Genomic DNA, 15,272 nt, shown 5'->3' with positions numbered 1-15,272 from the left:
ATCTACCCACCTATCTATCTGTCCATTCATTTATCTACCTGCCTGTCTGTCATCTGTCTGTCTGTCTGTTCTTTCCCTCTTGGTAACAAGTTTCAAGGAAGAGAACACGAATAAATAGAAGACGAGGAGAGACGTGCTCATTGGTAGTGAAGTCCATTCTGCCTGGAGCAGTTAGCGTGAGCTTTACCCAAATGGCAAGTGTTAAGCTTGATCATGAAGCTTGAGTAGAAATTATGAGAAGGCAGGAAGCCCGTGGGCTGGTGAGGTTGCACTTGCAACATGTGAAAAGCGTGACAGGGATGGCTGTGGAAATGGCGAAGCGATGGCTTTGCGTCATCTGCCATGCTCAGGAGTTTGAGGCACCCTCCTGTCGGACAGGGGACCCCAACCCCCGGGCCATGGACCAGTAGCATCCACGGCCTGTTAGGAACCGGGCTGCACAGCAGGAGGTGAGCAGCGGGCGAGGGAAGCTCCATCTGCGTTTGCAGCCGCTCCCCAGCACCGGCATCTCCGCCTTGGCTCCACCTCAGGTCCTCAGGCGTTAGATGCTCACAGGAGCAGGGTCCCCGGGGCCACACAGGGTGGGGACCGCTGCTCTGGGGCATGGAGGTCCATGCGCAGGAAACGATGATGGAGGGAAGACGAGAAAGAGCGGAGGACGCGGAAATGCGCGTCGGGCCCGCCCCGCCCCCCCGGAAGCCCCCGCCCAGCCAGCTTTATGGGAAAAACGGAAGAGGAATATTTTGTGACATGTAAAACTTACGTGAAATGTGCATGTCTGTGTCCACAAGTAATGTCATCGGCCCTCGGCCACGCACACGGCTGCGGCGGTGGCCGCGCTCACGCGGAGCTGAGCAGCCGTGGTGGGGCCTGCATGGCCCGCGAAACCTGAGCCACTGCCCACCCTGGGCCAAGAAGCCTGTGCTTGTATCTGTGGTCACTTTGTCACGACCCTCAGGGTTTGTTTACAACCCGTAAGTGGCCAGCCCCCCAAACGGGCTCCCTCTTGTGACGGTCCCCCTGGGACGGTTCCAGCTTCCCAGTTCTGAGCTGAGGACGCTCCGATGGACTTCGAACTCCCTTTACTTTGTCCCGCACACTCAGTGCCCCTCCAATGTGCCCAAACTCCCTGTCACCTGCCCTCGCCCTCAAGCAGGCCTCACTGGGGGGCGCCGTCTCGCGGGACGACCTCAGGCGGCCTTTCCGGGCTGGCCTGGCCCAGCTCCCCGCACGCCGCCCTGTGGCTGGGCCTCACCCTCCAGCCCCGGCCAGGGCAAGTCCTCGCGGCGTCCTCCTCCCTCCTCTCCCGCCCCGCGGCCCTGCCTCTGGCCAGCCGCCTGCACTCGGCGGCCCGACCCTTCGCAGAGCCACCCGCATCCAGCGCGACTCCACACGGGCCCACGGGCAGCGCCGGGCCTCCTCCTGGCGACCCCACGCACTCGTCCCCACTGCACTGTGAGCACCTGGGGGAGGGAGACCTCGCCTTCGCAGCCGCAGCCCGCGGCTCCATGCCCGGCCTGGCAGACGGCACGGCGGGGAGTGCTGACCGAGGGCCCAGACGCAAAGCCAGGAATCACCGTTGCGCTTGATCCGCCCAGCCACGTGAGTCACTGCGCCTTGCGGACACTGTCTCGCAGGACAGCCTCGCGGGAAGTAGCTCCCCTCCTCCATTTTGGACTCTGCGCCCACACTTTGGTTTGCTTGTGACAAAGCATGAGGGGGGCCACGCAGAGGGACAGTGGCCGGCGGGGCACACGGAGGCCTGCGCCTAGCGGGCTTCCGGGCTACCAGGTCCATGCCGGGGTCGTCCCCAGCAGGTGTGTCCCTGGACTCTCCTCCCTTTGGTCGGTTTTCATGGACGTTCGGAATGCGAGGCCTCAGCCGTCCATGCCATGCAGGACAGTGCGTGTGAGGGGCCGTTTCTAGCGGCCGAGACAGCGTGTTGCTAAGGCCCCTGCAGGCATTGGGGTCCGAGGAGGTGCTGGAGGAGGCATCTCGTTTGCTCTGTTTCACTCATGTCTAACGTACGAGGCCCCCGTGGCTCACCTTCCTCCGGCAAGAGCGGGCAGATTCCCTGAAGAGCTGGTCCTCGGGGGTGTCTCCCTGGAGTGCCGGCGGCGGCCCCCTCTCTCCTAGCCCCCAGGGAGACACTGGTCCCTGGACGGACCGTAATAAATGCTCGTCCACTGACTGGAAAACAATTTGATTGGAAATAGCTTTGTTTGCCAAAAGAAACAGAGAGTGCGTTTGCCATGGTTAAAGTGCTTCCATCCGACAAAGTGGGGGCCCCCTCGGCGAGACGGAGGGGACAAGGCCATGCAGGGCACGAGCGCATCTCCATCCCACACCCCGCAGCTCTGCAACACCCCCTATCAGCACAGTGACCCCAAGATCCCCGAGTGAGGCCATGGATCACTGACAGGGTTTTGTCGATGTTTTACAAACAGGCGATAATTCTTAGGGCCAGTTCCTTGTCACCCAAAAGCATTGAAGTAGAGACTCTTATTTTCATCTTGAACAAAACAGGAAATGGCCAAGGACATTTAGTGAAAGGGTCTGTCTCACCTGATCGTCGTCCTACTGTGTGCTGCTCCTGGGTCATGAGAGCCGACAGGCCCGTAGCAGTTGTCTGGGCGTCATCCAGAGAAGTGGAATTTTTTCATTTAAACGTCTGGGGAAGTAGATCCATTTTATCAAAGTTTGCTGCAGTCTGTTGCATAGACGTGTGGTTTACTGTCTTTTAGAAATTGAAATTCACTCATTTCAAAACAAAATTGTTATTTTTCTTATTTATGTGAACCATATTTTTTTTCTGAACCAGTGGCCAGCCCTCACTGGGAAGAAAAAAAAAAACCTCACAAGTTTTATTCCATTTCTCCCAGAACTGTTATGTCTTAGTTTTCTGACGGAAATGGAGGTGTCTGGAGCTGCAAGTTGGTGTTACTGTCCCGGTGTGGTTTGTGGAACCCACAGGGCGGTCCCGAGGGTGCCCTCTGTGGGGAGGGACTCATGGGCCCTCCAGACTGTTCCCTCAGCCCCCCGTCCCTGTGCTCAGCCTGGGACCAGCACCACCCCCGGGCCGTCTGCAGCGAAGCAGGGTGCATGCACGGGGGTCAGAGGATGGAGGCCCATAGCCAACATTGCCATCAGTGTGGAGCTTGGTCCTTGTGGCCACACCAGCCCAGATGAGCAGGACAGAAGTGGCTTGCCCGCAAGTCCCTGCTCATGCTCAGATCTCAAAGGTGTGGCAGTGACTCTGGTTCGAGCAGGCGAACCTGGCTCAGAAGGGCTACCTGATTGTGTGGTGGCTTTGTGGCTTCTGTCAGGGGCAGTGACGAGGCTGGGTGGCCAACCGTGTGGCCTGGTAGCAGTGACGAACCTCACCCGTGTCTTCCACGCAAAGCCAGGGTTACCGGTGACGAGGCTGGCGTCCCTGCTCCAGCCACGTCTGCCCGGGGTGCTCTGGGTGGTTTGCTGGCATAGTCACTAAGGCAGCCATGGCCGTCGACACAGCCACGTGCACGGGACAGCACTGTGCAGGCCCCCCAGGCCGGGGAAGCTCCGCTGCAGCCCTACTGAGCATGCTGGGGACACCCCGAGGACAGGGCAGGCCTCGGGGTCCCTCGCTGCTTTCAGGGAAGGATAACTATGGTTCCTCCACGGTGTTGTGGGGGCCGGAAGCTCGAACACGCAGCCTCTCCACGTCCCACTGCCCCGGGTGGGAAACCCCTGGGCCTGCTTGGGGGAGGAGGCGCGAGGCGGGAGATGCTGACGGGCTGCCCCGGCCCCCCCGCTCACCTTCTAGTAACCCTCACTCCCAGGGTTCAGGGCGAGGGGCCTGACGCCTGTGACTGCAGTGGCCCTGGCAGTCAGGGACGATGGCCACCCTCCTCAGCCATCCAGCGGACGTTTCCCTACCCGTGTGCCGGAGGAGACTTTAAGCGGCTGTGAAAGCAAGGCTCGCCCCTCTGCCCCTTGCTGTCGGCGAGCTGGCCTCGGGACAGTCCTGCCGCCGAGCTCGAGCGGGGGACGGGCCGGTGTGTAGCACACACAGGTGTCCACACTGCTAGGCGGCCGCTCTGCCAGGCCGCCGTCTGCCTCGGGCTTGTCTCAGCCCACAGGTGTCTTTCCCCGGCCGCCGCCCGTCACCCTCATGGCTCTCTGCTAGGTCACAGACTAGGGTCACTGACCTTGAGGACGGGAGTTTTGGTCTCACTGTCCGGTCTGCACACCCAGCCGAATGCCACTTCCCAGAGCGCGGGCTGCCACGGCCTCATAGGTGGCCCAGGGCCTGTGCAGCCGGGTCACCTGCACACAGGACAGTGAGCCGAATCCCCCCTTCCCTGCTGGAAGGAGCAGCCAGTCTCTCAAGGGCTGAGCGGTCTGCGGGGTCCCCGTCACCCAGGGAGCTAGTGAGCAGTGCTGAGGGGGGCTCCCGCCCCAGGCCCTGACCAGGCCGGTCGGCCAAGTCCTAGCCGGGCGTGCGCCTGCGAATGTCACGGGCTGGGCCGCGTGCCGGAGCTGCCTGAGGAGGGGGCACCCCACGCTGTCCCGCGCTGTCCCCACGCCGCCCGCTCAGACGCGCGGCGGGCGTGACAGGGACGGGGAGCGGGCAGACGGCTTCTCCTGGGAGCGCCGCGCGCGCCCGCTGACGTGTGTGTGCGCCGGGCTGGGGGGTGGGCGGCGGGGCGCCGCCTGCTTGTCTGTCTGCTGTCTCCCGGCGGCGGGGCCCCGAGTCATGCCCATCCCCTGTCTCCCCAGCGAAGCGGTTCTGCAAGAACGCCAGCCCCAGCAGCAGCACCACCAGCAGCTACGCGCCCAGCAGCAGCAGCAACCTGAGCTGCGGCGGCGGCAGCAGCGCCAGCAGCACCTGCAGCAAGAGCAGCTTCGACTACACGCACGACATGGAGGCGGCCCACATGGCGGCCACGGCCATCCTCAACCTGTCCACGCGCTGCCGCGAGATGCCGCAGAACCTGTCCACCAAGCCGCAGGACCTGTGCGCGGCGCGGGTACGCCCGGGCGGGCGGGCGGGCGGGGCTCCGCGCACCCCTGTGGCCCCCCGGCCTCCAGGACCGCGGCCAGAGCAGGGGGGGCCCGCAGTGTCATGCGTGCGGCCGCCGTGTCCCGGCGGCTCTGCTCAGTCGCTGCGGCAGCGCATGGCCCGGGGCCACGGTCTTCGGGTCTCCAGATTAAAGTGTCTCGGTGGACCCTCTTCTTTAAGACCCAGGGCCATCTCCGTAAACGGAGACGTTTCAAATGCCCGCCCGGAGAGTGGGAACCGAAAGAAGCCACGTGCGTGAGCCTGAGCACAGGCGGGCGTCGGACGGCAGGACTGGCCCCTCGCCAGGCCCCCAACAGGTCGCCAGGACCGGGGACAAGGAACGTGAAAATCCGACTTCCGCAAGGACCGCTCGGTCACACGGTTACAGCCCGCCGTCATGAGCTCGAAAACATCTCAGGAGCCAAAACGAAGCGCAGCGTTTGCAGTGGTTCTGGTTCTATAAGTTTGATTTTCTTGCCTGTGGACTCAGCTCACACTGAGGCTGCAGCAGAGAGCTGCCCGGCGAGGCCACAAGGTGGCCGGAGATGCAGGCGGTGATCGCAGAGGACACGTGAGCAGGCAGATGTGGTCGACGCCTCCTCCCCAGAAAACAAAGGGTCTCCTCCGTTCCCTAGGGCTGCCGGGCCGTGTGCACTGTACCTCGCAGCCCCACAAGTAGTTGTTATAAACAAGTGGGATTTGTACGAAGGGAGAAAGGTCAGCGATTTCATGACTGGCAAATGCATTTTTTTCGGTTAATGTTTTTATTCCCAGATTTGGGGGAAGCATCGGGCAGGCAATTTCCATGGTGATCAAGGCTGCTAGGTGCGAGGCTAGCATGCGAGAGCTTCTTTAGCAAGAAGTAAAAGACCTTAACCCCTTCCAGTTTTCTTCACTTTATGAAAATTAAACCCAACATTGTGAAGGCTAAATTAATATGAAAGCCTGACATGGGGAGTGCACTCTGACCAAAGAGTTCAGGCACAGGGGTGCTGCAGTCCTCAAGGACGGGCCTTCTCCGGGCGCCTGTCCCCACGGTCACGCCCGAGGACCAGGCCGCCACCCGAGGGGGTGGCAGCTCTCACGCCTGCTCCGAAATTTCATTTCTGCTCCAGAGAGTGCAGCTCCGGGACAAAATGCAGGATTATTGGGATATTTCGATTTTTCGTCTTTTCTCCTTCACATGTCCTTCCTGCTCTCCCTCCTGAGAGGCAGGTTCTGAAGAATTCTTGATCTGTTTCAAAGCATCTTCAAAAACAGAAAAAGGAACTCGCCCTGGACCTCTTCGTTTTTCTAAGCCAGTTGACTAAACGCGGGTTTGTGGGGACTCAGTAGGTCAGACCGTGACCGCCGTGGCAGATGGCACACCTCCCTCTCTAAAACGGAGAGTTCATCACAAGACTTTGGGCCAGAAAGTAAATTCCAGTTCCTTCTCTCTTCTAAGGCTTGTTTTCTTCCTCTCCACATCCTGGAAAATTGAGTGTCAATGAAACCGAAGGAGAATTTTTAACTATTTGTCCATTTTAAGTGTACATAACTTTAAGCATAAATTTATATTCTGTACGCATACACACACATTATAATTCCGATCTCTTCGTAGGTATTTGAACTGGAGTGGAATTGAAATTAGGCATATGTTTGATTTTCTTCTGGCCAGGCTTATTTCTAGAAGCAGAGATGGATTGGGGGAAAAAAGAAAGGTATAGATAGCTAATAGACGTGATAGACGACAGGTAAGGATAGGTAAGTGAAGACAGGTAAATAAGACAGAGAGATGGTAGAGGACAGATGAGCGGATCAGCAGGGAAGCTTCGCAGACACTCGCTGCTAAGCCCGGGGCAGCAGAGTGGACGGAGGGCGCCTCCGCTCCCCGGGGCCTGGGTGAATGGCTGCAGTGCGGGCTTCCCCGTGCAGACTGCTGCTGGCCGTTGGCGGGGCTGCGGTCTGGGGGAGGGAGCCCCGGGTTACCGTGTCCTTCTGCCCACAGAACCCTGACATGGAGGTGGACGAGAATGGGACTCTGGACCTGAGCATGAACAAGCAGAGGCCGCGGGAAGGCTGCTGCCCCATCCTGACCCCGCTGGAGCCCATGTCCCCGCAGCAGCAGGCGGTGATGAACAGCCGGTGCTTCCAGCTGAGCGAGGGCGACTGCTGGGACCTGCCCGTGGACTACACCAAGATGAAGCCGCGCCGGGCCGACGAGGACGACCCCAAAGAGATCACTGTACGTCCTTCGCCACGAGCCGCCTCGGGCGACTCACGGTTTAGAGTTGGTGTCCACTGGGACGAAATGCCGCTGACGCTCACCCCAAGAGATAATGTCTTTTCTCTTCAAACATGACCTTTAGCTGACGAGAGCTTAGGATACATTTTTTTTTGACCCAGGAGAGACTTGTGACGAACACTGATCTGGCGAAACCATTGCCTTTTTTAATGGTGAATTTTATTTTCTAAACAAGTGTCTTCTTACAGCGATTTCTCTAAGAATGTGTATGAACAGTGTGCTAGTCCGTTCTCTCGGGGGACGCATTGCTGCATGCAGGGTCTTCCTTGCAGGTGGAGAATTATAATGAGAGTTTTAAATGTGTAAATGGCTAGCTGTGTGCTAATAGCCAGTTCTTCGAGGCTAAGGTCAGTGTCTGTTCTCTAAAGAAACGTCAGCTACTTAGAGAGTAAACCCCAGCCTTGAGTAAATTGGTGAACATGGCCGCCTACGTCTTTATCGACTACAGTATCCCCAAAAGACCTGTGTCAAGAACAGATTTTTAAAGTGGTTAAAATTTCCAAATTCAGGTTCTTAAAATAGTTATAGTGTCCTTTAGACTAAGGACAGAAACAAGGAAAAACTTGTTCTTTATTGGACTGAGCTTTTCTCCAGTGCTTAATTCTGAAGATTATGACATCTCTATTCACTGAGAAATAAAAACTTTTTGAATACGGTGGAGAGACCACCATCGAAGCAATAGCACCGTACAGAAACGAGGAGGTGGGGAGAAAGGGAACATTAGCTATCTGTACGAATTGGCGGGGAAGGCACCTGTTTATAAGGCCGTTCCCTCCTAAAGCCTATCATCTTTATTCTCCGAATCGATTTAAGTATCCACACCTTATAAGAGAGAACAGAATCCAAGTGGCAGCTAAATTCCAGAGTATTTTTTTTTCTCCTATGGTGTTAAACCGTTATGACCAAATAAGGCCTGGTCATTGAATCTCCGGATTTATTTTAATTAATATTAAGCCTCATAAACCGACAGGCGCGTTTTCATCACGCAGACTGTCGGACGTGCAGAGGCCGTGTTCGGGAAGCACGCTTGCTGCACACTGCCCTCTGTGGGCGATCCTAGATTACTGCAGCGGGGCCCACTCTCCATGAGAGAAAATGCTGCAAGGGAGCGATTCAGAACCGGGCGTTGGTCTGCGTCGGTCGGTCTCCCCGGGCCTCGGGACATGAGGCGCGCCGTAGACTAGCGAGCGGCGGCTGGTGAGGCCGCTCTGGGGATCTTTGGGCCCGCGTGGGGGCTGAGCTGGTGAGGGTGGGCCGCAGTGGCGGGAGAGGACACTGGGCGGGACGGCCCCGCGTCCAGGCCCTCGCGGGTGCCAGCGCACCCCTCTGTCCCTCTCGTGGGTGTGGCCAGCGGGGTGCTGAGCAAGGCCCTGTCGGTGACCAGGTACCCCGCGTTTAGAGGCTTAGAGCAGGCGACGACGTCTCAGGGTCCAGCACGAAAGCTAGGTCCCCTCTGAGCCGACTGAGCTCGCGTGTCCGGGACACAGACACGGCGTGACCTTAGAGGTTAGGTTGGGGGAGGCGGCCTCCTCAGCCTCTGGTCTGCGGGTGGAGCTGTCATCTGTGTGGCCCTGAAGCTGTGTTTCGCCTGCAGCCGGAAGACTTGGACCCCTTCCAGGAAGCTCTGGAAGAAAGGAGGTACCCGGGGGAGGTGACCATCCCGAGCCCCAAGCCCAAGTACCCCCAGTGCAAGGAGAGCAAGAAGGACTTGATAACGTAAGCATGAGCGAGGCGGCACTGTCGCGCCCTCCGCTTTCCCTTTCTCTGGCTTATTTTTACAAACCGACCTGTATATGCCTTGCCGTTCGAGCATGTGACGTTCGCAGCACATAAATGTCTCAAGCTGCCGGCTCCGCAGTGACAGGCCGCCGCGCGCTCGCGTCGAGGGCGCTGTGTGCGGCGGAGACGCCATTGTCGTTGAACCCCGTGCATTTCGCGGCTTTTCTTCAGGGCGCTGAAACCCCTTGCAGACATTGCAGCTAAACTGGAAACAATGAAACTTTTTTAAAAAGTCTTTTTAAACATACTTACGATTTTGGCTGTTTTTGTTTTTGTTTGGTGGCAGATGTCCAACACCAAGGTGTGATGGGAGTGGTCATGTGACTGGTAATTACGCCTCACATAGAAGGTGTGACTTCATTTTTCTCATGGTGGATTCTGTCTTTTCAATTTATTGTTTTCAGCTTACCTCAACAATGCTGTCGAAGTAAAAACGTTGAACTATGTGTCAACCCTCTAAGTGCTATATGTTGACCTTTAGAAGCATGCTAATTCGTGTGTTGTATAATGTGTTTTATTTTTAAATAAACCTTCTAAATTTGGAAAATTCTTTACAAACGTTTCAACCAAAGAGCGCACATATTTTTATCTTGTTCTTTTAAAGATGATTTATCAACAGACCTGCTTTTTTAAATTTACACGTAAACATATGCAGAGTTCATTATACAAAAAAAAAAAATTCAATATACAGCACTTGCCCCATCGCTTTTCTGCATTAAACTTTTTAATTTCAATTTTATGTCGTGTTCGTTCGGGAGCGCGAGCCGCCGTGAGGGGCTACTCACCCGCTCTCCGGCCTGTCTTACAGTCTGTCCGGCTGCCCCCTGGCTGACAAGAGCATTCGAAGTATGCTGGCCACCAGCTCACAAGAACTCAAGTAAGACTGAACGAAAGTCGTGCTCTCTTTAAAAACCTATGCGCTTAGTCATAACAAAAACGACGTGTCGTTCGCGAGGTGTCCGCACGGAGCCACGTGCGCACGGCGGCGCGGGGTCTCGGCCACGTTCCCGGAGACGCCCCTCCTGCACCTCTAGTCCCCTCACAGCGCGTCCTCTCTGTCTTGAATTTTCCAAAGCACGCGTATCGTCTCTCCAGATACGCGTGCTCGTGGCAGGGCGGTTTACAGAAATACTCAGACTTCGAAGAAATGTTTGTAACTTAAAAGGTCAAAACTTGATGTTTTGTGATTATAACTTAAAAAGTTGAAAATCAGCGTTTGGAAAGCCAGCAGTTAATGATTATTTAAAACATGGATGTTTAAGTAGCACTGTGACAAAAAGCTACCACGTTAATAGCCTGTCCCTTAGGGACCCTGTGGTCATGGTTGTGGGCACTTTCTAGGGCAGCGGTCACTCGCCCACACGCAGACACGCGCCTCTGACCCTGTGACCACCCTCTCCTCTATGCTCAAAATTGATTCTATAGTTGAAGCATAAATCTGGCCACCTGCATTAGTGCCTCCAACAAGGTGTCTGTCCTTCACGTGACACATGTGATGGACCGCACTCAGCTCCTGGACAGGTCTGGGGCGGTCAGTACAGGTCATAGGAAGTGTGTGAAGCCTTTGGGGCTCGAGTCAGAGCACATCGGGGCTCACATCGGAGAGGCCAGACTCGAGGGGGGTCCACTGCACGGTGAGAGCCAAGGGCCAGAGTAATTGTTTCTGATGACCGGGCTCGTTCCACCATCATCGTGGCACCAGGCTCGGCTTCCGTTTTGTTCGGATGTATTACCGCTGCCGAGAAAATGCTGCTTCCAGATGCCATTTGCTCCCTTTCCCGAGGATCCTAGCGCGAACCTGCCCCCTCGCGACGGCCCAGGCGGCCACAGAGCGGGGCTGTGTTTCACCCGTGTCATCTTTTGCAGGACCCCTGCCCAAGGCCCTAGTGCCATAGACCACCTGCTCATGCTCAGTGACCTCCTGAGCTAGTCCTGTCACCAGACTCTGAGCGTGTTCTTCGTGGCGCGTAAACACCTGGAGGGCGTCCTCTCGCTCAGCCACCGTAAAGCCCGTAGCGTCACGCTACAGTGCGCAGTGGACCGGTGGCCCTTAGAACCTCGCAGTGGGCAGAATTAGCCAGAACGGCTCCACCTTCTCGGTTGCGGCATCTTGTCCATGGCTTGAGACCGTGTCCCCCTCACGGTCGAAACGCGGTTCCCTGCTCTTGGACCTTGGCGACGCGTCAGAACACGGCGGCGCAGCCGTCCCAGCAGGCCAGCGGGGGCCGGCGGGCAGCCTCGTGGCTCGTGTCCCACACGGCCTCGGAGCGGTCAGTGCGCCAGCCCCCCAGAGACCAGACTCGTTCTCTGCCGGGGGGCTGCAGACGTGGGGCGCGCCCCTTGACGCCCCCGCTGCTCCGAGGGCCCACGCAGCGCTCTCCAGGGTCAGCACTGTCTTCTCTCCTTCGTCTTGGGCGGGCGCGGTGTTCTGACGTCAGCATCTTTGCGGGCAGCGGCTCGCCGGCCCGTCCTCCAGCGCAGTGTCCCCGCGGCCCGTCCCCTCTGGCCTCGTCTTCCAGAGGGCGGTGCCTTCTGCCAGCTGGGGCTGATCTAGAAGCCACGCTCATTTCTAATCTCGTCTTTGCAACAAGGAGACCCCATTTTGATCGACCCTTTCTTAGAAATTTAAACAACCAGTTTTCTGAAATGGTTCATTTTTACGTAGGATCTTCAAACTAGGATTCCAGTTAAATGCATACAGTCAGAAGTCTAACGTGGGCCGGCTTTTGCGTGATGCCGCTTCAGGCTCGGGAGCACGCGGGTCACGACGCTGTCCCTTGCTCCTTTTCAGAACGGCACTCGCCCACCCGTCCCCCTCGCATCTGAGTCGCGGGCCTGTCGAGCGGGGCGTGGATTGACCCTTTCGATATTAATCGCTTTCCACTAGATTGTTCTTCATGTGCTTTTTTAAAAGCTTCGGTCAAGCCCGCTGCCGCAGCCCCTTGTCTGATTAGAAGTAAAACCGCACTGCGCGTGTGAGGCGTGGCAAGCTCTGCTCGGAAATGTTGCCCTATTCTGCCTCTGCTAAGAAATGGAATCTTCTGGAACTGTTTCTCTTGTCCCTTCCAACGCTGACTTTTGGTCACTAGTTGGTCACTAACAGGATATTCTTGATCATGGACAGACAAGTTTTGCCACATAAACTCTGGGTCTTGGACTCTCAAACCTCTTAAACCTCCTAAGGTGACACTTAGCTCGGTTCTGATCTAGAGCAACACATTTGGGATACTTCATGTCTGATCGTGTACAGTATGTAAATGAGCGCGTATTAAAATGTACCGTGTCTGTGCGTGCCGTGCAAACTCCGGAACTCCTGCTCTCCTGCTCCGCGTCTGCCTGACGGAGGACACGCAGCCGGGCGGCCCAGTGGCGAGGCGGGGCAGAGCCCGGGGAAGGAGCCAGGAGGCCGGTGAGGGTCGTGCAGGTCAGAAGCCCCAAGGCTCGCGGACCCGCTCACACCCGTGAACCTGACGCAGCGTGCTGCGGGGGCCTGGCCGTGACCGTCACTGAGACCCCGGGCCGAGAAACAAAAAGGACACTGTTCAAAGGGAAGTGGCTTTGGGTGGAAATTCTGCTCAACGTGAGCTCTGTTTTTGAAAGGAAGTTCTTTCTCTTAAAATTTCATCTGTTGAGACGACCTGGAATTAGTGACTTGAAGAGCTTGCAAATCACCTGACATCCTTGTCAGCCTTTTTCTTAAGAGACCGCCCCCTCCTCCCAGCCAATGATTCCTTCTCCGACTTCTAGAAGCCGCTGTGTGCTCAGCTGCAGACGTGGGCAAGATGTGGCTGTTCTCACCACCTCAGTGACCAGTTTAAGCCCAATCTAAACTGATTGTGATCAGAGGCCATTGGCTCTAAAAACGCTCCCGGACTGGCCCCCATCGGGACCTGCTTATGTCTGTCCCCTACCTGTAACTCCGGTTCCTGTCCTGAGGGCAGCTCCCTGCAGGGGAGAAGTTCCAGGGGACTGCCTGGTCCCCTTCCTGAGGCAGAACTCTGATGTGATCGGCCTGAGGCCAGTGGGTCCCACCCTGGGCTTTGGGCTCTGTCCTTTAGAACGTCCTGGTGTGTGTTCCAATGTAGAGGACTTTTAATTGCGTATGCCACACACCTTCTTAAAAACCTGCGACATCCATTTCAAAATAAACGAATCAAAGAATTAGAATTCTGACCGTGGGCCGAGATACTCCTTTCCTCCGAAGGCTCGTCCTTCCTGCGGTTTGCCGGGGCTTCCTCTCCCAGCGATGATGTGGGCGCGGGGAGGCTACGTCCGAGGGCCGAGCGGGGCTCTGCTCACCCTGCAGCTTCTCCTGTTTCGGGGCAGGCGCTTCACCCCCTTGTGCGGCACACCCGGTTCTCGGAAATGACCTCGCTGCCCTTGCGGTTCACAGTAGCAAATGCACAGACTTCGCGCTTCCCCCTCTGCCCTCGGCCCGAGTCTGGTTTCTGAGCCGGCGCCGCGTTCCCTGCGGGGAGCGTGCGTGAGCTCTGTGTACGTGTGGCTCTCGCAAGACAGAAGTTCCTGGCAGGTCCAGCCTCCACGCTGCGGGCGCAGATGAGTCATGTCCTTCGCTTCACAGGGTCCTCCCAGAGACCCCTCTGTTTGGTTAGAAAAACCATCTCATTCTGCAGCTGGCACGCCTCCCTGGGGATGGCGGAGCGTGCGGGAGCGTCTGCAGGCATGGGCGTGGTGGCTGTGCCTGAGACTCAGGCGTGGCCGCGGGCTTTCCGGCACCTGTCACGCCCCTGCACGTGGCCCGCTGGGCCACAGCGAGCACCTGCCCCAGACCCTGCACGGGGCCCTGCTGCCGGTGACATGCGCGACCCCGAATGCCTCTGCCGAGAGGTGGGGGGCGCAGACCCTTCTGCAGACATGAGGCCGAGGCCGGGTGGGCGGCTCAGTGGGGACCCACGGACCGCAGGTGGCCATAACTAAACCGTACGCATTGTCCCTCCAGTGCCAAATTCATGACACTGGAGGTGTTCTGACCAGACAATCTGGGGAGAATTAGGGGTTGATAGTTTAATTATTGTTTGTGTTCACACACCTGAACGCTCTACCTGAACACACACAGAACCTGAACCTGCATACACACCTGAAACCACAGAACACACACACATACACAGGAACCACACAGACACAGAACACACACACAAAGACCACACAGGGCTACCCCTGAGAGACACACAGACAGACACACACACAGAACCCCACACAGACACACACACACACATACACAGAACACACAGACACACTGAGCCACACCACAGAGACACACAGGGCACTGAACACGCCACAGGAACCTGAACAGACGCACACAGAGACACACAGACACAGACACACACACGCCAGTTTCCTTCCCGAAGCGCTCAGCGCGGGTCTCACGCATTGTCCCCCACAGCCCTCACCGGGGGTGGGGCGGGCGCAGTGGTGGCTGGACTCCAGGCTGCACATCGCAGACGTTCCCCGAGACCTGCTAAGTGCACTTGTCCTTGCCCAGGCCAGAACCTGGTGCTCTGTTTAGATTTCAGAATCTGTAAAAGCTTCATGAACTGCACACTATAGCATTTATTTAAAAAAAAAAAAAAAAAACCCTAAGAAATGCAGTTTGCTGCAGAGAGGCTTTTAACTTAAGAAGGGCCAATTTAAAATAAGTTCAAGCCGGGAAGTAGCGTTTGGCGCGCTGTGGTGAGGAGTGTGAGGGTGGCCGTGGCCTCTCACACAGACACACAGACGGGGGCACAGAGCACGGCTGCACTCACCCAGGGCCGGGCTCGCCGAGTCTCTGCCCCGGGAGCGAGTCTCTGCCCACTTCTGTTTCTGGCCCGCGGTGGCGGGGGCTCCGAGTGGCCGTGGTGACTGGGCCCCGCCTGCCTTGGCCATGGCGTCTTCCCCGTCCCCCCTCCGTCTCCTCCTTCTCCCCCTATTGCTCGGCGTGGGACCCAGGCTGCCGAGTATCGCTGCCCTTCCCCAAACCGCTCCCACGCACAACCCAACCCAAACGAGCGAAAACCCAGTGTCCGGTTCGCAGGACGAGGGCGTGGGTGCGGGCCGTCCTGGTTCCAGGCCCGCGGCAGGCGGTCGGTAGGTGCGTGTGGTGTCAGCACGCAGAAGCCCCGCAGCGCTTGCGAAAGCAGTCGGCAGCACCCGAAGGACAGCGTA

General features: G+C 57.4%; 1 protein-coding gene across 1 annotated transcript in view; it reads left to right on the top strand.

Annotated features, from left to right (window-relative positions):
- Window positions 1-15,272, top strand: part of MYT1L (myelin transcription factor 1 like) — a 114,007-nt gene that overhangs the window by 52,047 nt on the left and 46,688 nt on the right. Inside the window, 4 exon segments of the mRNA XM_039855009.1 lie at window positions 4,762-5,012; window positions 7,032-7,268; window positions 8,923-9,044; window positions 9,916-9,984. Of these exon segments, the coding sequence (XP_039710943.1) occupies window positions 4,762-5,012; window positions 7,032-7,268; window positions 8,923-9,044; window positions 9,916-9,984 (679 nt within the window).

The sequence above is a fragment of the Pteropus medius genome, unplaced genomic scaffold (assembly GCF_902729225.1).
Source record: "Pteropus medius unplaced genomic scaffold, Ma_sr-lr_union100, whole genome shotgun sequence".
NCBI classification, from domain to species: domain Eukaryota; kingdom Metazoa; phylum Chordata; class Mammalia; order Chiroptera; family Pteropodidae; genus Pteropus; species Pteropus medius.
The sequence above is the reverse complement of the archived record's forward strand: the minus strand, read 5'-3'. Positions and strand labels throughout refer to the sequence as shown.